This window comes from Phyllostomus hastatus, unplaced genomic scaffold, assembly GCF_019186645.2.
Source record: "Phyllostomus hastatus isolate PE091 unplaced genomic scaffold, TTU_PhHast_1.1 phas_scaffold_78, whole genome shotgun sequence".
Lineage (NCBI taxonomy): Eukaryota > Metazoa > Chordata > Mammalia > Chiroptera > Phyllostomidae > Phyllostomus > Phyllostomus hastatus.
The window spans coordinates 94,079,199-94,104,860 of record NW_025334041.1 but is presented as its reverse complement, the minus strand read 5'-3'; the positions used below and the strand labels follow the sequence as shown (position 1 = coordinate 94,104,860).

The 25,662-nt window shown below is 34.9% G+C and overlaps 1 protein-coding gene across 2 annotated transcripts in view; it reads left to right on the top strand.

The window, feature by feature from the left end:
* REL (REL proto-oncogene, NF-kB subunit) overlaps positions 1–25,662 on the top strand; it is a 39,723-nt gene that overhangs the window by 2,334 nt on the left and 11,727 nt on the right. For both annotated transcript variants that reach the window (XM_045828453.1, XM_045828452.1), the window contains exons 2-4: positions 9,271–9,413; positions 11,308–11,456; positions 15,783–15,874. In XM_045828453.1, coding sequence (XP_045684409.1) covers positions 9,271–9,413; positions 11,308–11,456; positions 15,783–15,874 — 384 coding nt within the window. The remainder of the gene's footprint in view (positions 1–9,270; positions 9,414–11,307; positions 11,457–15,782; positions 15,875–25,662) is intronic.

Genomic DNA, 25,662 nt, shown 5'->3' with positions numbered 1-25,662 from the left:
TTTTCAAACAGTAATTCAGCTGAGTCACAGAAAACAAAGTGTACTAAATTAGTTTATCATTGTCTAGTTTAGATTCTGTTTGTAGTAAGGTAGTAGTAAAACCTCAAAAGGTATTTTTATTGATTACCAAACCTTTAAGACCATTTCTTCATTTCTCCCGGATGTCAACTACATAGGTATGTGTAGTTGAATATGTGATCTGTATAACATAAGAAGTAACATCATAATCTCATAAGCAAATTATATAAGTACCATTAGTTACTGGAACTTTTATTATATATATTTCTAAATTTTGTTCAGGTAAATTAATCAGATTATTTAGAATTTTACAGCTTGCATTCTATTAAGTTGTCTCTTTACATTACGCCTTGATTTCAGTCTTTTGACGTGATTCATTAGAATAGGCCTTGTGAAAAAAATATTCCTATATGCATTAGACCATCATTACACTTGTATATTTAAATAAAATTAGCTATTTTAGGCCTGACTTTAAAGTTTTTCATTGTTCTAATAAAAAGTATAAAATGTTCTTATGTGCACATAGCTCTGTTTATTAATAAATAGTACTATCTTTGGTATAATACATGTTACAATTTAGATAATTTATTTTTATTACTAGTTTTCTTTAGTATAGTTCTGCTATGTCACATAGGAAGGACCTGCAGAAATTGTTTCTGTAAACCACACACTACTTCCCAACTCTGTCTATAGTGTGACTATCAAGAAAACTATTTCTTGTGAGTAACAGGGTGGAAAATATAAATGTGACACAACTTAAATTTTTAAGTTAAGTAGAGCTGCAAGCTGGAATTGATAGCTAAAACATATGACATCTATTTTAAAATAAAAGACTACATACAAGTATGAAGGCTATTTCAGAAATGTAACACATGAAAGTGTAGAAATAACAGTAGTATAAAGGAATGAGGATGATATATGATAGACATAAAGGGAATGAGTGAATGAAATGACTGGTGAGGAATCATTGGAATAATTTTTGGGAACACCTTGGGTGAGTGTATTGTAGTATCTCAAATACAATTTAAGGAACTCAGCAGTCCTTTTGTTCCATCCTTCTCTCATCTGTTCTCTGCAAGTGACTGGGATTGTAGGCACATGATCTATGTAATTGCATAGTGTATACTTTGTTTTTATACCAAAGGAAATTCTTTGTTGTAAACAAGGTATAAAGTACAATAAAAGAAGTATGCAAATTGTAAATCACAAGGATTTCTTTTAACTTATTAAAAGAAAACATTTTTGGGTTCCAAGGATCCAAGTTGGATGTCAGAAATCTAAGTACCATATAGAAAAAAGTGTTAAATAGGAAGATATAGGGTCATTTTTCATTATATATTTTAAACAATTTACTTTTGTTTTAACACTGTATATAATTCACTATACAACAGAATATTAGGGATACTGTTAACAAAAGTAAATGTTCTAGTAATTTTTCTCCCTATCTACTGTATTTTGCCATGTATAAATTTTTAAGGGAAAAATAAGGATGTGCATCATACGTGGGCATAATAATGGGCATAATAATCCCATGTATAATGCACACAAAACCATGGGTGCGCATTACATACAGCAAAATACAGTAGTTTCACATACCCCCACAAAACCTCCTACAAAATAGCAGAAAAATATTTGTCCATTTGTAAATAATGATCATTAACATTGCATGAGATATACTAAAAAATTATTTTAAATTCACACGTAAATGTACATCTTGTAATTTTTATTTTTAATCTGTTAATCAAGAGATCATTTGGTCCTCCTATCTATTTTTTTCTTAATTTTATTTTAATCATTGTTCAAGTACAGTTTTCTCCCTTTTACTCCCAATCCAGCCCACACTCCCAACCCTCCCCACTTCCCTCCCATTACCACCCTCCCCCTAGTTTTTGTCCATGTGTCCTTTAAATTTGTTCCCGTGAACCCTTCCCATTGTCCCCTGAAATTCCCTCTTCTCTCCCCTGTGGTCACTGTCAGCCTGTCCTCTATTTCAGTGTCTTTGGTTATATTTTGCTTGTTTCTTTGTTTTGTTGTTTAGGTTCCTGTTAAAGGTGAGATCATATCAAAATTAAAAGAGAACCAACTGTATGGGAAAACATATTTGCCAATGATACCTCAGACAAGGGTTTAATCTCCAAAATATATAAAGAACTTACACAACTCCACTCTAAGAAGACAAGGAATCCAATTAAAAAATGGGCAAAGGACTTGAGCAGACACTTCTCCAAGGAGGACATACAGAAAATCCAAAGACACATGAAACAATGTTCAATATCGCTAGCTATCAGAGAGATGCAAATTAAAACCACAATGAGATACCACTTCTATTTTTTTTTAAGATTTTATTTTATTTATTTTTAGAGAGGGAAGGGAGGGAGATAGAGAGAGAGAGAAACATCAATGTGTGGTTGCTGGGGGTCATGGCCTGCAACCCAGGCATGTACCCTGACTGGGAATCGAACCTGTGACACTTTGGTTCGCAGCCCGCGCTCAATCCACTGAGCTACACCAGCCAGGGCCTCCTATCTATTTTTAATATAGTTAAATACCTGAAAAATCTAGGATGGATTTTAAATATTTCTCTACTTTTTCACCCTTGAAGTGAAAGTTTTATTGAACACTTATTTTTTTATCCCCACAGCAATGGATTCTCTAGCAGTAGAATCTCTATTGCCAAAATCTCTTACATCTTTTAATTACCTTGTGATGCAGACATCAGTCAAATACTTATCTGAAAATTTCCTTACTTGTATTCTTATGACCGAATTGAGAATCTGCCTGATATATTGGAATAAACTAGACTTTAGTCTATGATGGACCTGAATTGTTTCTTTTTCTTTTTTTTTGTAAGACTTTTTATTTATTTATTTTTAGACAGAGGAAGGGGGAGAAAGGGAAGAAACATCAATGTGTGGTTGCTTCTCGTACACACTCAACTGGGGACCTGGCCCACAACCCAAGCATGTGCCCTGACTGGGAATTGAACCAGTGACCCTTTGGTTCTCAGGCTCAATATATTGAGCCACACCACCCAGGGCAAACTGTTTCTTAGTCTACTTCTCCCACTCTGATATAAAAATGGGAGTAACTACTGCAGAGTCTTGTGAGAAACAAATGAGATAATGTATGCCCATAAGTGTTAGTTTTGTTTTGTAGTGGAGCAATTTTGGGACTCAAAGGTGTAGGAAACAGAAACTACTAGAGACCCTTGGAACTTACTATTTAAGTGTCCTGATGATTCTAAAATTTTGTGAAACCACAAAAACAATATTAATAGACTAGATCAGATGCTAGATAGAAAATATATCTTTCAAGAATGCCCATTTACTTTTAAACAATTTGGAATGGTTTTACATACATTTAAACTAGGGGAGTAGAATTTGACAGTGATGTTTGGACTCAGTGGGGTTTTTTATTCCCTCCTTTGTTCACTTAAATGATAGTAAGCATTCTGAAAAAAAAATCAAAAATGCTTACCAGATAGGCCACATGTCCTTTTACCAGATTGATTGATATAACTTATCCTATACTTGATTTCTTTTGTACCTTCCATGTCAGTCTTTTTCCTTCCTTATGGGATTTGGCTTAAGTTTTCTTTGCCACTTTGTTACTTGCATGCCATTCTAGCTATGCTATGTAACAAATAGTAACTTTTAATTTTTATCGTAACTAGAAAGAACCAGAAAAACTCACCTATATCATAAGGTAAACAGGATCATCACCATGATCAGTGGAATTAACCCACTGAGTGATATCAGCCAGGGATGATTTACTTTTTAAATAAATCAGGGTAATTAAAGGCTATCCCTATAATAATGTTTCCCACCCCCACACCCCTTTTCTGCTTGCATTTGGATAAACTTTTTAGAGTGGGAGAGAAAGAGGTGTAAGTTATGAGTAGTCAGAATTCCTCTGTGTAGTTTATCACCCAGCCCATACTTGGATGTGAATTTTTGGATTACTTCTACAGATATGTGCATCATTGTTTCCAGTTCTTTGTATTTTAGAGCATGGTTCTTGATCAGGAATGTGTTAGAATAGCTTGGAAGGTTTTCAGAAACATGTCTGGTCTTTAGATGGATCTCTATTTCTATTTAGCAGATCTCAGGCAGGCTCAGGGCATGTATGTTTTGAAAAGCTACCTAGGTGATTCTGATATACAACCCCAGTTTGAACTCTGTTCCAGGAATTTCATTGAATCTAAATACTCACTTGCCTATACCAAGATGCATATCTTCTTAAACTAAATTACATTTATTTTAGGTTATTTGCTGTATCAGTTACTGTGAACTTATCCCCAGCTGTTTTTAAGCTTGTTGGTCTTTCAGTTTGACACCCTGGGATCCCAGCTGTCATATTTGCTAGTCATTCATAATTTCACATAATTTTGAGCTTTTAGTATCATTAAAATAAGATAATAATTTTTATTCTGTTTTTATGAACAACAAATTTAAAAGGAGATCACCTGAGAAATGATAAAGTGCTTTAAAACAATGTTACAATTACTATAATTAATATTTTTCACTGTATAATTAGTGTTGTTTCCCAATTCTAGCTCTAAGGTTTTCATTTCTAATGTGTCTATTTCTGATAATTGATGATCCATTTTTAACTTTTATTTCAGTGTAATTTCTTTTTTCATCTTACAAACTCATACTTTATTAGGTGGGCACTATGTTTTAAAAATAGCACTCTTTTTACATAAGTACATATAAAAATAAATATATCTTGCAAACATTTTGGCTATATTTCAAATGTTATTCTGGTCTGTGTTGGCTTTGTACAATATTGTTAAAAATATAGGGATCAATCCCAGTTTATTAGTTAAAAATACAGTAATCAATTTTTAAAAAATATTTTTTTTTATTTATTTTTAGAGAGGGAATGGAGAGAGAAAGAGAGAGAGAAACATTAATGTGCAGTTGCTGGGGGTCATGGCCTGCAACCCAAGCATGTATCCTGACTGGGAATCAAACCTGCGACACTTTGGTTCGCAGCCCGTGCTCAATCAATTTTTGTAGAACCATTTTTGAAGACTTTTTAGTGCTTTTCAAAACTTTAGTGATTTAGAGTAGTATCAGTTGAGAGTACTCATTTTTCCTACAATTCCCTGATGTATATTTTACCTTCTTCCACTCCACAGATGACTACATTTCAGCACTTGTTCATCTTCAGGAAGAATTGCACTTCAAAACAGGGTATTGAGGAAGGAAGTAACTGATACATTGTACAGATGCATGATGTAAATGATTTGTAGCTGGGAAGTTTTTAAAAAAACACTAGTACATATAAAGAAATCATAATATCAATGGGTATGAGGAGTATGAAGATGTAGCCATTCTAGTACACCTACAAAGCACTATTTTTTCCATAGTAGTGAAATCTACTGAAGAAAATCTGATTGTGATTGCGTAACTTACACAGACAAAAAGATCTTTAGATTTTTATTCATTCATTTAACAGATACTTACTGAATACCTGTATGCAAGGCACTGATGAGTAAGATACAATTCCTGCCTTCAAGTAGATTGAAGGTAGAAATAAAACAAGTAGCTTTTTTTTCAGGTAGAAATAGTCTTACCTAAATTGTAGTTATTTGGAATACTTGCCATAAACAAAATACTGTGGTAGTTTAGAAGAGGGGGAGTTTATTTCTAACTGGGGAATATTGGGTATTATAATAAACTCTGGTTGTCAGAAAGACTTTTTACCAATAGAGTGCTTCTACAGTAGGAAGAATAGATTTCAAGGGTTTTTTAAAGTACTTGATGTTATGTAACTAATTGTCATTTTTATAATTTAAAAATCTTTTAAAAATGTATTATTTAATCTTTTAGCAAACGCTTTTCTGTTTTCTTATGTACAGACTTTTTCATAAACACACTTTCTAGTTTAAGGGAGTGTGTAACCAATAAAATTATTTGAATTCTCACTATGACCTAGCACTTTTGTTCACACTCCTCCAAAAGTTAGCCACTTACCATTAATGATGTCATTCTATATCAAATTCCCACCAAGACACCTTTAAATAAGTAGTGGGCAGGGATTTATTTGACCTTTAGTTTAACCACATAAGTGATTTAAAATATCACTTAAAAATTACATTTGAGAATTTTGAGTTATTGTGAGGAAAATGTGCTTTCCTAAAAATATTTCTACAAGGATATATAAGCATGTAAAATATTTGAAAATAAAATGTGTTTTAATTACTTAAAATACAAAAATGTATAAAGATATGAGATTATTACTCATCTACATGCCTTACATTTTTTAATAAAGTGGAAATAAGTATTATGAAATTGATTAGGTTAAAGTCAATTATTTTTCCTACCCTTTGTCTTTTGAATAAACAAATAGGTGGTAGATTCAAACACAAGGAGTCTGAATCAAACATAATAAAGTTAAAGGTAACAGTAATGCATTACTCAGTAACCCAAAGTAGAAACTATGAAGCCATCATTGATTCTTTTTCTTAACACTGATGTTCAGTCAGTCACCAAGTATTGTCAATTTTATCTTCTAAATAATCCTTCATTCCTATTATCACTACTATATTTCAGATATAACGTCATCACTGCTCGTATTACCATAACAGACTCTAAAACTGATTGATTACCTTGCTTTCTCTTTTCAACCTGTTCATTGCCACCAGAATTCTTACTCTAAAATGCCAATTTGAGCATGTGATTCCCCTGCGTAAGACCATTCACTGATTCTTTGACACTCATAGTATGAAATCCAAATTCCCAAATGTACTCTGTCTTTTGTGTTTCTTTCTAAGGATGGAAAATGCACCCCAATTACACTGGTTCTTAAACTCTCCTCTTCCATCAGGGCTCTGTCTGCTGTACTGATACACATTTGGACACATGGCTCCCTTCACCTAGAATGCCTCCCTGCCCACCCCCCTTCTCCCTCCTCCCACTCCACCCTTTTGTCTCTTTAACTCCATTTTTCCTTTGATATATATTAGGTATTCCTGAATCATTTGTTTTCATTATCATTTTATGCAGAAGTTTATCAGCATAAACAAAATTTTGTTCATCCCTTTTGTAATCTGACAATTTGTGGTATTTGTCTCACTGTTATTAAAATCTTTGAAAGTGGCAGTTGTGATACCTTCTTTGTATCACTGTAATCATTGTTTTTGAGAAAGCATCTAAAATAATTGACACTGTTTATAATTTGTTATATGTGAGATAACTTGGTGAGAACTTAATACTTTATTTCTAATCCTCACAACAACCCAATGAGGTAGTACTGTTATTACTCATTTTATAGAATGGGAAGTTTAATAATATTTTCAAGGTTTTCACTGTTAAGATTTGGCTGGTTAGGATCCAAAAGACACTGATAAGACCCACTGTGTTGTCCTTTCTGAAGATTTATTTGCATTCTAGTACAGGATAAGTCTACAATAAAAAAATGAATATTAATTTTAATATGTAGGTTGCTGAAGTGAGCACACACACACACAAAATGGTTATCTAGTTGTGGCAATTTAGAAATCACCAAACTGATTGAGGAAGGTTTTTTCCCAATGGAAGTTCTCTCCATGTTTATGAAATAAAGACACATTGCTATGTACTTTATTTGTAAGGACACTTGAGTGTCTTTATTGAACTTTTGTTTCCACAATTTGGCTATGAGGGGGTAAAGTTGTATATGTTTCAGACAACTTTATTGAAATATAATAAATTACACCTGCTAAAGGATGCAATTTGGTAAGTTTTGACCTGTGTACAACCTTGAAATCATTACTACAATCAGGATACTTAACATACTCCCCATCCCCCAGTTTCCTCACCCACTCCACACCCCGGTCTGCTTCTTTCATTACAGATTAGTTTACATATTCTATGATTATATGTGTGTGTATATATATATGGAATCATACAGTATGTGCTCTTTTTGTCTAGTGTCTTCCCCTCAGCATAATTATTTTGAGATCCATCTGTGTTGTGGTAGTTTATTCTAAAGTTGCATATTTCAAATTATATTTGTTATAGGAAGTAAATAATTTTCTTTTGTTATATCTTATTCTTTAGAAAAAGTTTAGATGAGACTGACTGAAAATTATGTTGAGCCTAAAGTCCCTTCTGGAACTTGATTTGATATATTATATATAAGTCCACAAACATTCCAATGGAGATATAAAAAACTTACATATCTTTCTGTAAGGACTTAAATGCATTTTCATGTTCACTGAGGTCTTTTAGTCCACTGTTAAGAGCTTAATGTAAAATCAAGCAGTTAAACTCACTTTTGGAGTACAACAATGTACTCCCGAAAACTCTGTTCTTGCCTCTTCTGGGGGAATCTTGGGAGAAACCCTTCTGCTTGGTCTCATGTGAGAAGCTGGTATCCCTGAAGTGGTTATCTCAGAACCTCATGTTGCTTATCTCCCATTTTGTTTAGTTTTTTTTTCTGGAGTTTTGATCTATTCTTTCATTTGGGCCATATTTCTTTGTCTCCACATTTTGGCAGCCTCCCTGTGTTTGCTTCTATGTATTAGGTTGAGCTGCTTTGACTCTATGTCTTAGTAGCACGGTCTAATAATGTAGTAGGTATCCTATAGGGTCCAGTGGCACAGCCTCCCCTATCCCCCAGGCTGGGTACTCGAGGTGCACCCTCTGTGTGGGCTGAGTACTCCTTCCTCTTTAGATGAGTCTTGATTGCTGTCAGCAGGTCAATGGGAGGGATTTACTCAGTCCAGACAGCTGGTAGGACTGGCTATGACCCCTGGCCAGCAACCACCTCCCTTCGTGGCTTGTGGAGGTGGTTGGGTGGTGCTCTGACGTAGTCTGTAACTGTCTGCTGGGTACACAGGCTCTGGGATTTCCCAGGTGCTCGTGGACATGAACAAAGGAGGGGGGATTGCCAGAGGGAGTTGGGGGTACTGGGTGGAAGGGGGCAACGGGGGAAAATTGGGACAACTGTAATAGCATAATCAATAAAAGAAAAATTTTTAAAAAAAGAACTTCACATTGGCATTACTATAGATATTAAATGATAAAGTGCTAACCAATAAATGTGATTTGAATGACTTGTGTTAACACTGTATAGGAACTCAATTTAAATGGGAGTAAAGGATGTTTTTACCACTCAATTTTAATTACATTTTAACCTTGTTACTTAATATTGAGAGGTAAAATCTTTTAGTCTGATGTTTTGGGAAAAAAATGAAATGGTCAAAACCTATTATTATTGCCTCCTAATCTCATCCTCCCTCCCTTTTTTAAAAAATTTCAGGTGGTTATAACCCATATATAGAGATAATTGAACAACCCAGGCAGCGGGGAATGCGTTTTAGATACAAATGTGAAGGGCGATCGGCAGGCAGCATTCCAGGGGAGCACAGCACAGACAACAACCGAACATACCCATCTATCCAGGTAATAGACCTTTCTCCTTCATGTGTCTCACTCTAGTTGCTTCGTACTTTAGCTACAGCCGTTACATTGAAGGCCCACCTTCTTTACAGTCATTTCCATGGGCTTTCCTTTTTCTTTTCTTTTTAATTAATTTGTACTAGATAGCTGACTAGGGTCATTTCTGAAATACAGTATGGATTCTTCATCCCTGCTGATGGTTATTCATTATTTCTTGTGTTAACCTAAATAGAGGGATTCACAATGCTTAGTGTACATGGCAGCTTTAGGGTGATGATTTCTGTCATGAAACACTGCACTCATGAGGAAAAAAGCATTCTCTCCTGCCAGCAGTGAGCAGAATTGTCCTGCAGATTAAAAACATGGCCTTGGGAACTCAATTAAAATTCTTCTTGTAACCAATTGGGTAAATAAACTAGGGGCTATGGAAAAAGAGAATGAACATTTTGCCCCCTTTTTCCTTGCCTTTCTTGCCTATCCCTGATACTCTGGGTTTCATTTACCAATTTGAAATATAGTCACTTTTAAAATAGTTGTTGATCCAAAATGATTTTGGCAATATACTATATTTGTAAAACATATTTATATTAATATACTATATTTCATTTGATTTTTAAATAATTTTTATCCTTTAAATGCCAATTAAAAACCTTAATGGCAAAGTAGATTATGAAAAGTGTTATTTACTCTTTCATCAACAAATATTAATTCACTGTTTTATAACTAGATTATTTACAAAGTTTATTCTATTGAACTTAAAGGGAATGCTAAATTATAAGATAAGGTAATGGCAACGTTATTCAATTTCAAGTTCCTAATTTTTGTCACATTTTTTGGCAGTAATATGGATTTGAGTTATCTAAGTCCTTTTACTTAAATGTTAAAATAGGGGAAATGCTAATAAAAGGTAAATAAGAAAGCACTGTTCTTCTAATCTTTGAAGAGCAATTATTAACTCTTTTCCATAATTGAGCTTATTCTATAGGTTCTCTAAAATATTTCTAAGACCTGTATTTTACCATTCCAGGAGGTCCTAAATACTTTACATCTTGAGTTCTACATCAGCCCCTATTGCAATTTTAAGTGGTTACTCTCTCTTTCATTCAAAAAGGCAATACATACTTCCTGGTTTCTTTTCAAATTAAGTTTAAATTCAGAATTATGGATTTTAGTGTTCTCTGATCTGTAAAATTACCCATTGTTGCCTAACTACCTTGCTTCATTGTTGTAAGCTGGTTTTTATATTCCCTGCTTTATGTTTGAAAATGTGCTAGCTTCCAAACTAAACATTAGCTCCTCCCTGTGCTCAGAGTGTCCTATTTCCATGCTTAACTCTCCTCTTTATTCTCAGTGTTCTAGGTGTACTTACTGTGTAAAACAATTTTGTGAAACTCAACTTGATTTGTTGCCTACTGTACAGTGAACACTTGGGATATGCTTACTGATGAACAACTATTTTTGTGAGATGAAATGTCACATAGTGTATTAAGTAAAATGGTCCTCTGTATTGGTGTGCTATCATATTCAGTGTAGCTTACATACATACTTTGAAAGGATATTTATGGTATGACAATCAATCTAAGAGCTTGGCATTCAGTGACTTATCTAAGTATTTTCTCATGCTCTGTGATAATGTTTTGGTATATTATTTGTTTTTAAAAGGAAAATAAGCAGAATCAGATGATATGACCAATTGAAATTAATATGCCAAGGAACTGAGATGTAAATTCTTCCCTAGTGGTATTCTCTGGGAAGTTTCATCTAAAGTGTGGTTGCCAGCCAGTTGGACTTTATTTGTTTAGTGCTAACTACATTATATGAATTGAACTCTCATTTATTAGATAGTTCTTAAAGGGCAATATTTATGGATTATCTATTTTATTTTCCCCCTTTTCAGATTATGAACTATTGTGGAAAAGGAAAAGTGAGAATTACATTGGTAACAAAGAATGAACCATTTAAACCTCATCCACATGATTTAGTAGGAAAAGACTGCAGAGATGGCTACTATGAAGCAGAATTTGGACAAGAACGCAGGCCTTTATTGTAAGTATACATCACAGCCATTTTCAGGTATCAGGTAAACATGGGATGCTTTGTTTTCTATCCATGTGCATCTGATATTTTTTAGCAGAAAAAACTAATTTCTCATTCTACTTCCACGTACTATAAATTTTTACTATTTACATTTAAATTTTCTTACCATTTGCATTAGAAGCACTGCTTTATTCTGTATTAGTAGACATAGCTCATGATGGTAGGAGGAATATTTCTTTACCGTCACCTAAAGTAAACATATTGAGCCCTGGCTGGTGTGCTCAGTGGATTGAGAGCTGGCCCGTGAACCAAAGGATTGCCAGTTCGATTCCCAGTAGGTCACATGCCTGGGTTGCAGTCCGGGTCTCCGGTTGTGGTGTGTGAGAGGCAACCAGACACTGATGTTTCTCTCTCTCTCTTTCTCCCTCCCTTCCTCTCTCTCTAGAAATAGATAAATAAATCTTAAAAAAACATATTGATTAGATTATTTTATGACGTGATTTTTCTTAGTGTGAACAATTAATGAAAAAATTTTGTTTTTCACAAATTTTTACTCTATCTCTTTACTAATACTTCATTTTAAAATTGCCAGGTGTTAGAAAATCAACTGGAAAACTGGAATAATTATTTAGAAAAGGGCAGGTAATCAAATTAACATATAGCAATAGTTCTAAGATTAAAAATTATTTATCACTGTGCTGGTAATGCTGCCAGAAGATGGGCCCACTCATTATGTTGGTGAGAAAATAAATTAAACCTTCCTGATAGGTAATTTTAACAACTGCATAGCAAAAGTCTGAAAAATATGAATGTCTCTTGAAGTAGCAATTTTATTGCTAGGAATTTATCCTCAGGAAACAATTAATTAAACAGTTCAAACACTTAGCTATGGTGATGTTCATTGCAACTCTGTAATGGCAAAAAGTTAGAAGCAATCCAAATGATAAAGGGGAATTAGTCATATAAACTGGTATATCTGTACAATGTACTCCTATGTTGCCTAAAAATAACATTGCCAGTATGTCTTTGCACAGAAAGATATTTATAATGTTAGGTAAATAAAATAGGTTTAAGACAGTATGTGATTAATAATATTTTTGTTTAAAATAAATGCAGGTATACCCATGGTACTATATACACTAAGGGATTAATAATAGTTGTCTCTGGATGGATAGGATTGTGGGGTTTCATGTTTTTTCTTGTTTTTACTTTATAATTCATTTTATAAAAGGTTTTATTTATTTATTTTAGAGAGAGGGGGAGGGGGAGAGAAACATCAGTCAGTTGATTCTCGCACATCCATAACCAGGGACCTGGCCCACGCAACCAGGGAATATGGCCTGACCAGGAATTGAACTGGCAACCTTTTGGCTTATGGGACAATGCCCAACCACTGAGCCACACCATTCAGGGCTATAATTCATTTCTTACAATAAACATGTACTGAGTTTAGGGGAAAATGAAACTAATTACAATAGGAAAAAATAGTTGCCTCTTTATATATTAGTAGTAACCATTTAGAAAATATACTTTAAAATATTGTTCTTACAGTAAAAACACAAAACCTAAAATATCTAATTATACTAACTTGGCAAGAAATATTTCCTATTTATATTATTTGACCTCCCAGCAGCATTTTACACTGTATATCACTCCTTCCTAAACATTCTGATTCCTTGATTTTTGTGAGAAAAAACTCCTGTTTTCCTGCTTTCCTGGCTGTTTCTTCTCAATCTTCCAGGTAGTTAAATTTTGGGACTACCTTTCACACAGGTGCACACATTGAATTTTTAACAGATATCTCCCAAAATAGTTCCTGAATCTACCCACTTGTCTCAGTGAGCTCCATCACTACCACACTGCTATTACTGTAGTCTAGATGTGGGCTGTAAAGAATAGCCTTCCCACTGGTCTTCTCACATCAGCTGTTTTTGTGCCTCTTCCTTCCCATTATGTCCTCCAGAATAGCCAAAGCAATCTTTTAAAAAATTAAATTAATTTATTTATTCAGCATGGTCTTTTCAAATACAAATCTGATAGTTATATCTCTGCTTAAAACATATTAATAGCTTTATGTGACACTGGGAATTAGGACAACATTCTTTATAAAGATCACATGACGCACTTGTATTTCTAGCCTTCTGTTATACTGTGTTCTCCTTGAACTCCATACTCTAGTCACAAAGGTCTTCCTTTAGTTTTCTGTGCTCAGTGCCCTTCTTTAGGGTCCTTTGCATGTTTTCCTTCTGCCTGAAGTCTTTTCACTCTCCTCTTCCTCCAGTTCACTTCTTTTCATAAGTATCACTTCCTACAAGAAGTCTCTGTGCCCCCTCTGAATGAATTGAACAATTTATTCCCATCATAGGGCTCCCATGGCATCATGTGCATTTCTTTTATAAAGATTATTGTGGTTTCAGTTTAGCATTTGTGTGTGTGTGTGTGTGTGTGTGTGAGAGAGAGAGAGAGAGAGAGAAAGAGATTACTCAATATCTCTCTGTTTCAGTAGACTAAAGGTTAGCAATTTTTTCTGATAAGGGCCAGAGAGTAAATCTTTTAGGCTTTGCAGACCATATGGTCTCTGTTGCAACTTCTCAGCCCTGCTGTTGCAGCATGAACACACCCATAGACAATACATAAACAAATCCATTTACCTGTGTTCCAGTACAATTTTATTTAAAACAAGTGATGGGCCAAATTCAGTCCATGGGTCATAGTTGGCCATCCTCTGCACTAGACAGTGAGTTACGTGAAGGGAAGGGTTATATATCCCCATTATTTTCCAGAGTTTTTAGTACGTGGTAGGAACCCCAAAGCTTGTTGAATAACTACGAATGAATGAGTCATTCATTAAAGTAATCTCTATGATCCTTGGTTTCCTCATATCAGAATTTCAGAAATCTCTACTACTAATATTCTGTGAATAGCAGTCAAATACAATGATTCAGATGAAACTAAATCAAGTAGTGTATAAATATATTAAGATAGAGGATTCTTTAAAATCTTTTGTCAAAGAAAAAGTGAAAACCAAGTTAAGAACCTTTCAAAGAAATGGAATACTTTTGAGGAAGAGGGTTGTGGTTTCGAGGTTTCAAGAAAAGACTATGAATTTAAGATACTTTTTTTAAATTATTGGCAGCAGAGGAAGGTAAGGATACTTTAGATGCTAACAAAATCACAAGTGTGGTGCATGTGCAGAGCATGGATATGTGACAGCAAGGGCATGAAGGGGGCACACAAGGTAGGCAGCCTCCTGTAGCAAATTGCCATGTAAAGTTTGAACAAGTAGTGATGATGTTATAGTCATTTTGCTTCCTTATTCACACCCACCCAACTTTAATGATGTCATGGTTTTTCCATGTGGGAAGAAGTATGACTGGTGGTGGTAGGGGAGTTCCCCCAACCATCATCTATAGTACACATGCAAATTAGTAATATTTGTAGCTATTGAGAAGTTTTCCATAAATGACATTATAAAACTTTTGTTAAATATTATTGTTAGTATCAAACATATCTCTAATTAAAAATACATTTCAGTGCTTTCTTGTGATGAATGATTATTATAACTTCATATAATACTGCATAAAATACATTCCACCACTACTAGCAGTGAAGTCAGGGCTCAAATATCAGATGTCTGTAGAATGGAGAGGGTCAAGTTTGCGAGGACTAGCAGGCACCGTAGCAAACTGGACAGCCCTGCATCAGCTCCAGCTGTACCAACCTACTGTTGTCAGACCTTTAAAATGTTCAAGAAGCCAGAAATCCAGACATTTATATGCAGTTACCTGATTTTTAAATGTCAGTAGTCATTTAAAAATGAACTGAAAAGTAGTCATGAACATTTTTTTAAATGTAGACAACATTGTTATGGGCTCAACAAAATATATCTGTCAGCTTCAGCCTGTGGGCATCTTTTTACAACTTTTGCTTCACATTATCAAATATACAGATGTCATTGATTTGATAATGAATTTGTTTAGGAGGGGAATTTTGGTTTTTTGGTGTCACTTTCTGTTAATTCTTATCTACTTTGGTATTTTTGGCATAGGCATACTAGTAAGGTATAATGATAAAATACTGTATGCAAAACCTATATAGTATGTTATTTTTCTTTTAACAGTTTTGTTAGAAATATAACCCCACTTTTTTTACCCTCACATTTTTATCATAGTGATTGGAAATGTATAACATGCTTTACCATTTCCATCTGACAGTATTGATTACTCTTCACTGTTGGATATATGCTTGATACTTGCAGTATGCTTTAGTATTTATGTGTTTAGTATTTATGTGTTAACTATAATGCAGTCTGAAAGTTCTGTGTTTTCCTTCTAGTTTTCAAAATTTGGGTATTCGATGTGTAAAGAAAAAAGAAGTAAAAGAAGCTATTGTTTCAAGAATAAGTGCAGGAATCAATCCTTTTAACAGTAAGTATTTTTGATACAATCATTTATATTTGAATATTTACTTATTTATGATTTTCATTTGTATTTTAAACCTATGTTTTAAAAGCTATCTTAAGTTCTGTGCTCATTTTTCTACTCGTTGAGTTATACCCGTGTCTGAGAATGAAATAATTTAAAATCTAATACAGTGTTGAGAAAAATTGTTATGCTTTCTTACATCAGTGGAAAAATGCTGTTATTCTATAAGAAAAGCTCTGAAGTGTTCTCTTTTACATTCTGGAAAGTAAAGCTCTTTTTAATGGAATTATCACTGATATATAATATTATATTAGTTTCAGGTGTACAACATAGTAATTTGACATTTATATACCATATAAGAGATCACCACAAAAAGTCTAGTAACCATCTGTCACTGTGCAAAGTTATTGAGATATTATCAACTGTATTTGCTGTGCTGTACTTATATTCCTGTGACTTACTTATAACTATAAATTAGTACCTTTTAATCCCCTTCACCTTTTTTCCTATCATCCCCACTCCCCAACCCTCTGGCAACCATCAGTTTGTTCTCTGTATCTACAAGTCTGTTTTGTTTTGTTTTGCTTGTTCCTTTGTTTTATCTTAGCTCTTTTCATTCTACAGATAAGTAAAATGATGCAGTATTTGTTTTTCTCTGACTTTTTTTACTTAGCATAATACATTCTAGGTCCCATAGTGGTGCTTATATCTTTGTGAAATAGTGTTTTCATTTTCTTTGGATAATGCCCAAAAGTGAAATTGCTGGGTCCTTCTTTGTCTCTTGTTATAACTTTTGATTTTAAGTCTGTTTTGTCTGGTATAATAAGTATTGCTACCCCAGCTTTTTGTTTTGTTTCCATTTTAATGAAATAACCTTTTCCATCTATTTACTTTCAGTCTGTGTGTGTCTTTTGATCTGAAGGGAGTCTCTTGTAGACAGCATACGTAAGGATCTTTTTTTTTTTTATCTATTCAGACACCCTATGTTTTTTGAATGGAACATTTAGTCTGTTTACATTTAAGGTAATTATTGATAGGTGTGTATTTATTGCCATTATAGTTGTAGCTTTACAGGTGGTCAGTCTAATATTTTTACTATATGTTTTGCCTTTAATAGTGAGATATTTTTTCTTTCAGATATTTTCTTATTTCTAGTTTTGGTCTTTCCTTTTCCTCTTAAAGAATTTCCTTTGACATTTCTTGTAATACTAGTTTAGTGGCGATGAACTCCTTTAGCTTTTGTTTTGGAAACTCTTTATAGCTCCTTCAATTCTGAATGATAACCTTCAAAGTATTCTGGGTTGTAGGTTTTTTTCTTTCATAGATATATTCTGCCACTCCCTTCTGGCCTGCAAAGTTTCTGTTGAAAAATAAGCTGATAGTCTTATGGGTATTCCCTTATATGTATTTAGTTGTTTTTCTCTTGCTGCTTTTAAAAGTCTCTCCTTACCTTTAACTTTTAATGTTTTAATTATTATGTCTTGATATAGGTCTCTTTGGGTTCATCTCGTTTGGGACTCTCTGTGCTTCCTGGACTTGGATATGTTTCTTTTGCCAGGTTGGGGAAGTTTTCAGCCATTATTTCTTCAGATAGGTTTCTTGTCCCTTTCTCTCTTCTGGGGACCCTATGATATGAATGTTAGTATAGTTGGTATTGTCCCAGAGGTCTCTTATGCTATCCTCATTCTTTTAAATTCTTTTTTCTTTTTTGTCTTCCAATTGGGTGATTTCCATTGTCCTGTATTCTTGATCACTGATCCATTCTTCTGTGTCATCTGATTGAAAGAGATAACCAAAAGAAATGAAGAATTGTTCCCATCAATACTATGATTAGAATTATTAGCAAAGCAAAAAGCATTTTGTTCATATGCTTAAAAACACTTTATGAGGCTTTTATAAAGTGCTCAAACTTCTTAATAAATTTGAGTTTTAAAAAAGTTTTTTTATTACAAAAGCAATACATACAAATTATAAAATAATCAAATACAGGGTAGATTTTCAATCTCACTTGGCTGATATACAGTATATACTTCTTGGAATATTAAACATACTTGGTGCCCTGGCTGGTGTAGCTCAGAGGATTGAGCGCGGGCTGTGAACCAAAGTGTCGCAGGTTCGATTCCCAGTCAAGGCACAGGCCTGGGTTGCAGGCCATGGCCCCCAGCAACCACACATTGATGTTTCTCTCTCTCACTCTTTCTCCCTCTCTTCCCTCTCTAAAAATAAATAAATAAAATCTTAAAAAAAAACATACTTGGATAATAGCTTTATTCAATGAATAGGTCATGGACATCTTTTCAACTCTACAAACTATTGAACATATTAGTTGTAAGTTTATCTATTATTAAAAATGCTAAAATAAATATCCTTGTACACAAAAAAAGCACAATTTCATTTCATACTCTTATACATTGACTTCCACAAAGAATATGTAAAATTGTACATTGAAGTATACATGTGCCCGCATCAAATCATAGGATAAGGGAATTTTTGCCAAAGCATCATAGACACCACACCATTTGGCCAGTGGGCATTGTATAGTCTTAACTGTAGTTTTCCCTCCTTACCGCTCAGAGTCAATTGAATGACCTTTTGAGATTCTTTCAGGCCTAATATTTCCTATCTGAACAAACAAGCATTTAATTTTCAGTTCTAACCCTACAATACCTTGGGGTTCCCTGGAATATGGTTTAGAAAATCATTGCCTTGATGATAAACTGTTGAGATATCTTCATTGTGCCCCTTTTTCAGCCAAATGCAATTTCTCATAACAGAAGAAGTAATTGTGATTTATCATAGCAAACCATGTGTATATGCATGAATTTGGCTTTTTCCTATTTAAAAACCCCCTAACTGGGACATTTGTTGTAGATTCTCGTCTATTCACTGTAGTGGGTTTGTTTCCTTTGTGGCTGTTGAGTGATGTTGAGTTGCTAGAGGCCAGGTAGGCTGGTTGGCTCTGTTTACCTTTTACCCCTACAGCCAACTCCTGAATTACATACTGTGGCCCCTGAGGGGATGTGGAGAAGAAAAGACAGATGAATTGATCTAAATTCCTTTCAAGGTCTGGGAAGAACTATTCAAAGCACATTTCTAACAATGTCATCATTTTGTATTTAAATAATGCCACATTTTGAGAAGAAGGGGGCAGTGTGGTGAAGAAGACTCATTCTGCTAGGTCTACCTGGTACTACACACATAGACTAGATTGAAGAGAAGGGTTGTAGGAGGAGCAAACCAAATGCAGAACTGATGGTATGAACACTAAGAGTATGTTATTTAAAATTTTCATTCATTGCTAAAGTAGAAGACTAAACCTTTAAAGAGGCCATCTAAATCAAGATGTAGTATAAAAGAAGGATAGTTTAGTATAAAACAAAGAGATTATAAATAATAGCTACCATTAAGTACTTTTTGTATTATCAAGGAGTAAATGTTAAGTGTTCTATGTTCACTATTTTATTTACTCATTAACAACAGTACTGTTTCACAGAAGAGGAAACCAAAACTTTGGTTATGTACGTTTTCCAAGTTGTGTGGCAGGTACAAGAGGCAAAGCTTGAATTCAAATCCAAATCTTCTGACTCAAGGGAAAATGCATTAAAAAGAAAGATACAGGAGTCGGAAGGCAGATGGGCCAGAAGGTTTTGGGTTAGGGATGGGTAGTGTTGTGTATTTTACCAATCCAGTAAAATTGCATACACTCATATAACACTTAGAATAGCTCCTAATAAGTGCTCCATTATAAGTGCTTTCCATATTTTACTCCATTTAACTCTTATAATAACTTATGAGGTAGTTATTATTATTATTTTTATTTTATAAAGAAATGAAAACAGAAAATTTAAGTAATTTGCTAAAGATATTATAGCTAGTAAATGTAGAGCTAGGATTTCAACACAGGTAGCCTGGCTCCCAGGCTCACAATCTTCTCTCTCCTGTGCTGCCTAGATGAATACAGATTTGAGGAAGGAACAGCTCTGCCAATTGATCCTTCACAGTATTTTGTGGTTTTTATTGTTGTTTAGTTATTTCTTTTTCTTTTTTAAACATTTACTCCTTCCCCTAATCCTTTTGCTACCTCTCTAGTTTAGGACTTAATCATCTCATAAGTTGAGTTGTAGTTTTTGATCCTATTGGAATAATCTACTTAGAACAGTGCTCTTAAATATTATCGTAATTGAAAGGTTGCAAAGTCCCCTTAAATAGTTTAAAAATTAAATGGCCCCGAATTCAGAGTCTTCCACATGTAGCTCCTACCTGTTTTCTACTGCTCTTCTTCATGAATCCTTCACTGTTCCAGAAAAACTGTTTTGTTCATCTACCCTGACCATCTCTGTCCATCTCCATTTTTCTCATTACCATTGTAGGAATGTAACTTTACATCTTTTTTAGCCTGGACCACTGTTAGTAGCCTTTAAACTTGTGTTCCTGCTTCCATTCTTGATCACCCTCCAATCAGTTTATACTCTGCATCCAAACAGACCATTTTAGAACCAGAATGAATTATTTCAGAATTCTGCTTGTCATCCTTCAGTGGTTCTAAATAATCTTCAGTAGTGGTTCTCAATTCGAATGTGTGTAGGAATCCCTTAGTACCTGTTAAAAATGGGGACTCCAGCTACATTCCCACTAATTTGATAGGTTTGGTGTGGGGCCTGGACTGTGTATTTTAACAAGCATCTAGATCCATGTTTTTTATTTGACTCTGACTCAGAGTAGAAAATACATTTTATTTCTCTGCTCAATCCATATACTTGCACATGAAGATAAAAACCAATACTCTTACTACATGCAGTCTGCTTTCTGTTCTATTCCATTTCTTCCCATTCCATTTTTTTAAAGAAGATGCTTATTTAGTCTACTAATTTTTTTATGACTAAGGGCCCTAAACTTATATTTTACCCTGATGCAAGTGATCCATGGACAACATTTTGATAAACTGTGATACACTTGTTAAATTTAACTTTTGAAGCATGACATTCAAAGCCCTTCATAATCTGATCCAGGTTTTTTATTCCAACTTTTTATCTCCATCTTTCATCCTCTGCTTCAACTTTATCCCTCCTCCTAACACTGAGTGCCTACATGCATGCTCTGTTTTTGCCATTCTGAACTGTGTGCCATGTTAGAAGTACCATATTCTTTCTTGCACTATGCATTATACATGCATTTTCCTTGCATGGAATGCCTTGATCTACAAAACTTGGTGAATTCATCCTGCTCAGGCTTCAAGTTTAAGTTTAAGGGTCACCACTTTCAAGCTTTTCTTGACCTTTCTAAACAGAGTAAATTATTCTGCCTGTTTTCCAAAGGTGCTATACATGTTTCCCTTTCACTAAATCGTGAGACTCTGAAGAGCAGGACTGTCTTTTATGCATCTCTGATACTTAGCCCATGTCTGGAATGTGGTAGAGGCTTTATTAAAATTTTTTGAAAGAATAAATGAACAAATGAATGGATGAAGATGCCTTGTTTGTACTCACTTTCACAAAAAATAATTCAAGTTGTTTTCTTTACCAGAAGTGATCTGAAAACCTTTTTAGTTCTTTCACCCCCAGATAATATTCTCCTAATTATATCATTCACTCAGCAATTAACATGAAAAGCTTTGTGACATCTATTGGACCATTTAATTCTTCAGCAGTTGTCTTCTGAGATGAATCTCATGCTCATTGTGGACTGGGTCTATGATGGAATTTATTTATATTTCACTTTGGTACCTAAACAATATGTTTGTATTATTATTATTTTAAATGTCTATCTTCACAACTAAGTGCCTTGAGGTGATAAGTTTCCTACCATAGGTTATCCATCTTTACTACTTATGCATTCATTTATTACACTGTAGTGAGATTGTAGCCAGTGCAGTGTGACCAATTGAAAATGAGGAAACAAAGCTGTAATTATTGGAAGCTGTTATTCACAGTGAAAATTCAAATAATTAAAATAATAAATTTAAAATAGTGAGTGGATATAAAGTTAATATACAAAAATTGTTTTATTCCTATACATCAGCAACAAGTAATTAAAGGAAATATTGTTAGAAAATATAAAGTACATAGCAACATATGTAAGAAATAATGATCAAGAACTGAATCTAAAAAACAAACTAAGCAAACAATCAGAACAGGAGCAGAATCATAAATATGGAGATCATGTGGAGAGGGAAGTGGGAGAATGGGGGGAAAGGCACAGGAATTAAGAAGTACAAATGTATAGGGTCAAAATATATGGGGAGGGGTGTTAAGAACAGTATAGGAAATAGAGTAGCCAAAGAACTTAGATGCATGACCCATGGACATGAACTAAGGGGGGAGATTACTGGAGGGATGGGGGTACAGGGTGGGGGAGAGCAAAGGGGAAAAATTGGGAAAGCTGTAATAGCATAATCAATAAAATATATTTTAAAAATATTTCTTTTGGGAAAATGATATTATGAGATAATGGAGAACACCTAAATAGATGGAGAAGCATATCATATTCTCTAATACCAATACTATAAAGATGACATTTCCCCCCAAATTGATACACAGATTCAATGCAATTCCAAACAAACTCCTAACAAGATTTTCTATTAAATATGATAAGACGATTCTGAACAACAAAAGTAGAATACTCAATAGAAGAGGAATACTGATGAGAAACTGAACTTATCAGATAGTATTATAAGGAAAGTACTAATCAAGGCAATGTAGCATTGGGGTAGCAATAAACAGATTAACCAGTGGAGTAGAATTGAGAGTCCCAAACAGAAATAAGGAAATGTGAGACTTTAGTACATGATAGATGTAGCATGCCAGATCAAGTGAAAGGGAGGAAATGTTTGATAAATTAAATTGGAAAAAATGATTATTTATTTAGGTGGATTCTCTACCTCTCATCATATATCAAAACAATAGAAAATGGATTGAAGACTTTAATGTAAATCAACACTTTTTTTCTTTCAATGTTTGTAAATAAAAATTTTGTTTTATTTTATTTTGTTCTATATTTATCCCTCTTGTACTCTCTTCTACCTCCACTCACCCCCTTCTTCCCCCACAATCACCACAATGTTGTCTGTGTTTCTTTTTTCTTCTATCCCTCTATCCCTTTGAACCCCCCTAGAGCATCAACATTTTTAATGTAGAAAATATTGGCAAATCGATTTTAAATCTGGGTTAGAGAAAGATAAAATGCAACTGTTTTTTATGAAACAGTTGTTAAATTTGATACTGGTAAATTTTATATTTTTAATTTTTAAAAAAGATTTTATATATTTACTTCTAAGGAGAGGAGAAGGGAAGGAGAGGGAGAGAAACACTGATTTGTTGCCCATCATTTACCCCCAGCTGGGGACCTGGCCCACAACCCACACATGTGCCCTGACTGGGAATCTAACTGGCCACCGTTCGGTCACAGGCCAGTGCTCAATCCACTGAGCCACACCAACCAGGGCTATTTTTAATTTTAGTTTACTGTTATTTTTGGTTCTAGAAATTATATGGTTCCTTTTCTAGTAGTTTCAAGTTCTCTACTAAACTCTGAATCTTGTAAATTAATTCCTTGCATATGTTAAGCATAGTTACTTATATTGTGTCTGAAAACTTCATTCTTTGGATCCTTGGTTGTTTTCCTTTTATTATTTTTCAGTTTTTTATTTGGCATATAATATTAGTTTCAGGTGTACAATAAGGTGATTAGACATTATATAACTTACTAGGTTATCACCCTTTAAATCTAGTACCCATCTGATACCATACATCATTATTACGGTATTGTTGACTTTATTCCCTATGCTATACTTTACATCTCCATGACTATTCTGTAACTACCAATTTGTACTTCTTAATCCCTTCACCTCTTTTACCCATCTCCCCACCACCCTCTATCTTAAAGATGACCTTTTAACATTTTTTATAATACTCGTTTTGGTGGTGATGAACTCCTTTAGCTTTTTCCTGTCTGGGAAACTCTTTGTCTGTCCTTCAGTTGTAAATGATAGCTTTGCTGGGTAGAGTAATCTTGGTTTTAGGTCCTTGCTTTTCACCACTTTGAATATTTTGCCAATCCCTTCTCACCTGCAAAGTTTCTGTTGAGAAGTCTGTTGACAGTCTTATGAGAGTTCCCTTGTTAAGTAACTAACTGCTTTTCTCTTGCTGCTTTTAAGATTCTCTCTTATCTTTAACCTTTGGCATTTTAATTATGATGTGTCTTGGTGTAGGCCTCTTTGGGTTCATCTTGTTTGGGACTCTTTGAGCTTCTTGGACTTGTGTGTCTATTTCCTTCACCAGGTTAGGAAAGTTTTCCATCATTATTTCTTCAAAAAGGTTCTCAATTCCTTGCACTCTCTCTTCCCCTGGCACTGCTATGATGCAAATGTTGGTACACTTGATGTTCTCCCAGAGGTCCCTTAAACTACCCTCATTGTTTGGGTTCTTTTTTTTCTGTTTTTGCTGTTCTGTTTGAATGTTTTCTGCTTCCTTGTCTTGCAAATTTCTGATTTGATCCTCTACTTCACCTGCTCTACTGTTGATTCCTTATAACGTGTTTTTCATTTCAGTTAGTGTATACTTCATTCCTGACTGGTTCATTTTTATGTTTTCTCTCTCTATTTTTATGTTCCCTATCTCTTCATCGATGTTCTTACTAAGTTCATCTACATTTCCCCTAAGTTCATTGCACATACTTATAACCAGTGTTTTGAACTTTGCATTGGTAGATTGCTTGTCTCCATTTCATTTAGCTCTTTACTGGAATTTTGTTCTGTCCTTTCATTTGGGACGTGTTTCTTTGTCTTCTCATTTTGGCTACCTCCCTGTATTTGTTTCTGTGTATTAGGTAAAGCTCTATTTTTCCTGGGCTTGTGAGAGTGGCCTTATGTAGTATGTGTGCTGGAGGTTCTAGTGGCACAGGCTCCTCGATCACCAGAGCTGACCGCTCCAGCTGCACCCCCTGTGCAGGCTGTGTACACCTGTCGGTTATAGTTGAGCGTCGATTGCTGTTGGCATGTCAATGGTAGGGATTTACTCCCAGGCTAATCAGGTACAAGGACTGGTGGTGGCTACTGTGTAGGATCTGCTGTGATGGGGCCCTGGAAACAGAGCAGGACTTACTTCAGCCCACTGAGTTTGCCCCTTGAGTGCATCACTTGTGGAGATGATTAGGTGGTGCTTTGACATGGTCTGGAGTTGTCCACTGGGTGCACTGGCTCTGGACCCTCCCAGAAGGTGCAGGCCAAGTCAGCTACCACCTGTGCCTTGCCTGGGGCCACCTGGCATGAGTTATAAAGCCATCTACAGATGGCTGCTACTTGTGCTGGACTTGGAGGTGCCCAGGAGATGCCAAGTTGCAAACCAAGGCTGGCTGCTACTAGTGCTAGTCCTAGGGCCACTTAGCCAGAGGTACAGCACACACCAAGGTCAGATGCTGCTTGTCTGAGAGATTTTTGGAAAGCTAGAAGCATGAGCCAAGACAGGCTATTCATATTGAAAAGCCACTGGAAACAGCTTGGGTGGGTTGGAAAGCTAGGTAGAATAGGATCTCAGGAAACCACCAGGGCAGGGCCAGTGGTGTTGGCTAGGTTGATAGAGACTCAGATATGGCTCCCACCTATCAGTTCTGTGTGGGGATGCCCCAGAAAAGAAACAATGGCCAGCACTTCTGTCTGGGAGAAAGCTGCCCTTCCAGCCCTCATTCTGATGCCAGACAATTTAGTGTCCGCCCTATATGTCCCCAGTGCCTTTTGAGCTGCTGCCCCAGCACTGGAGTTTGGAGCAAATGAGTCTGAGTAAGTCCATGTATGGACC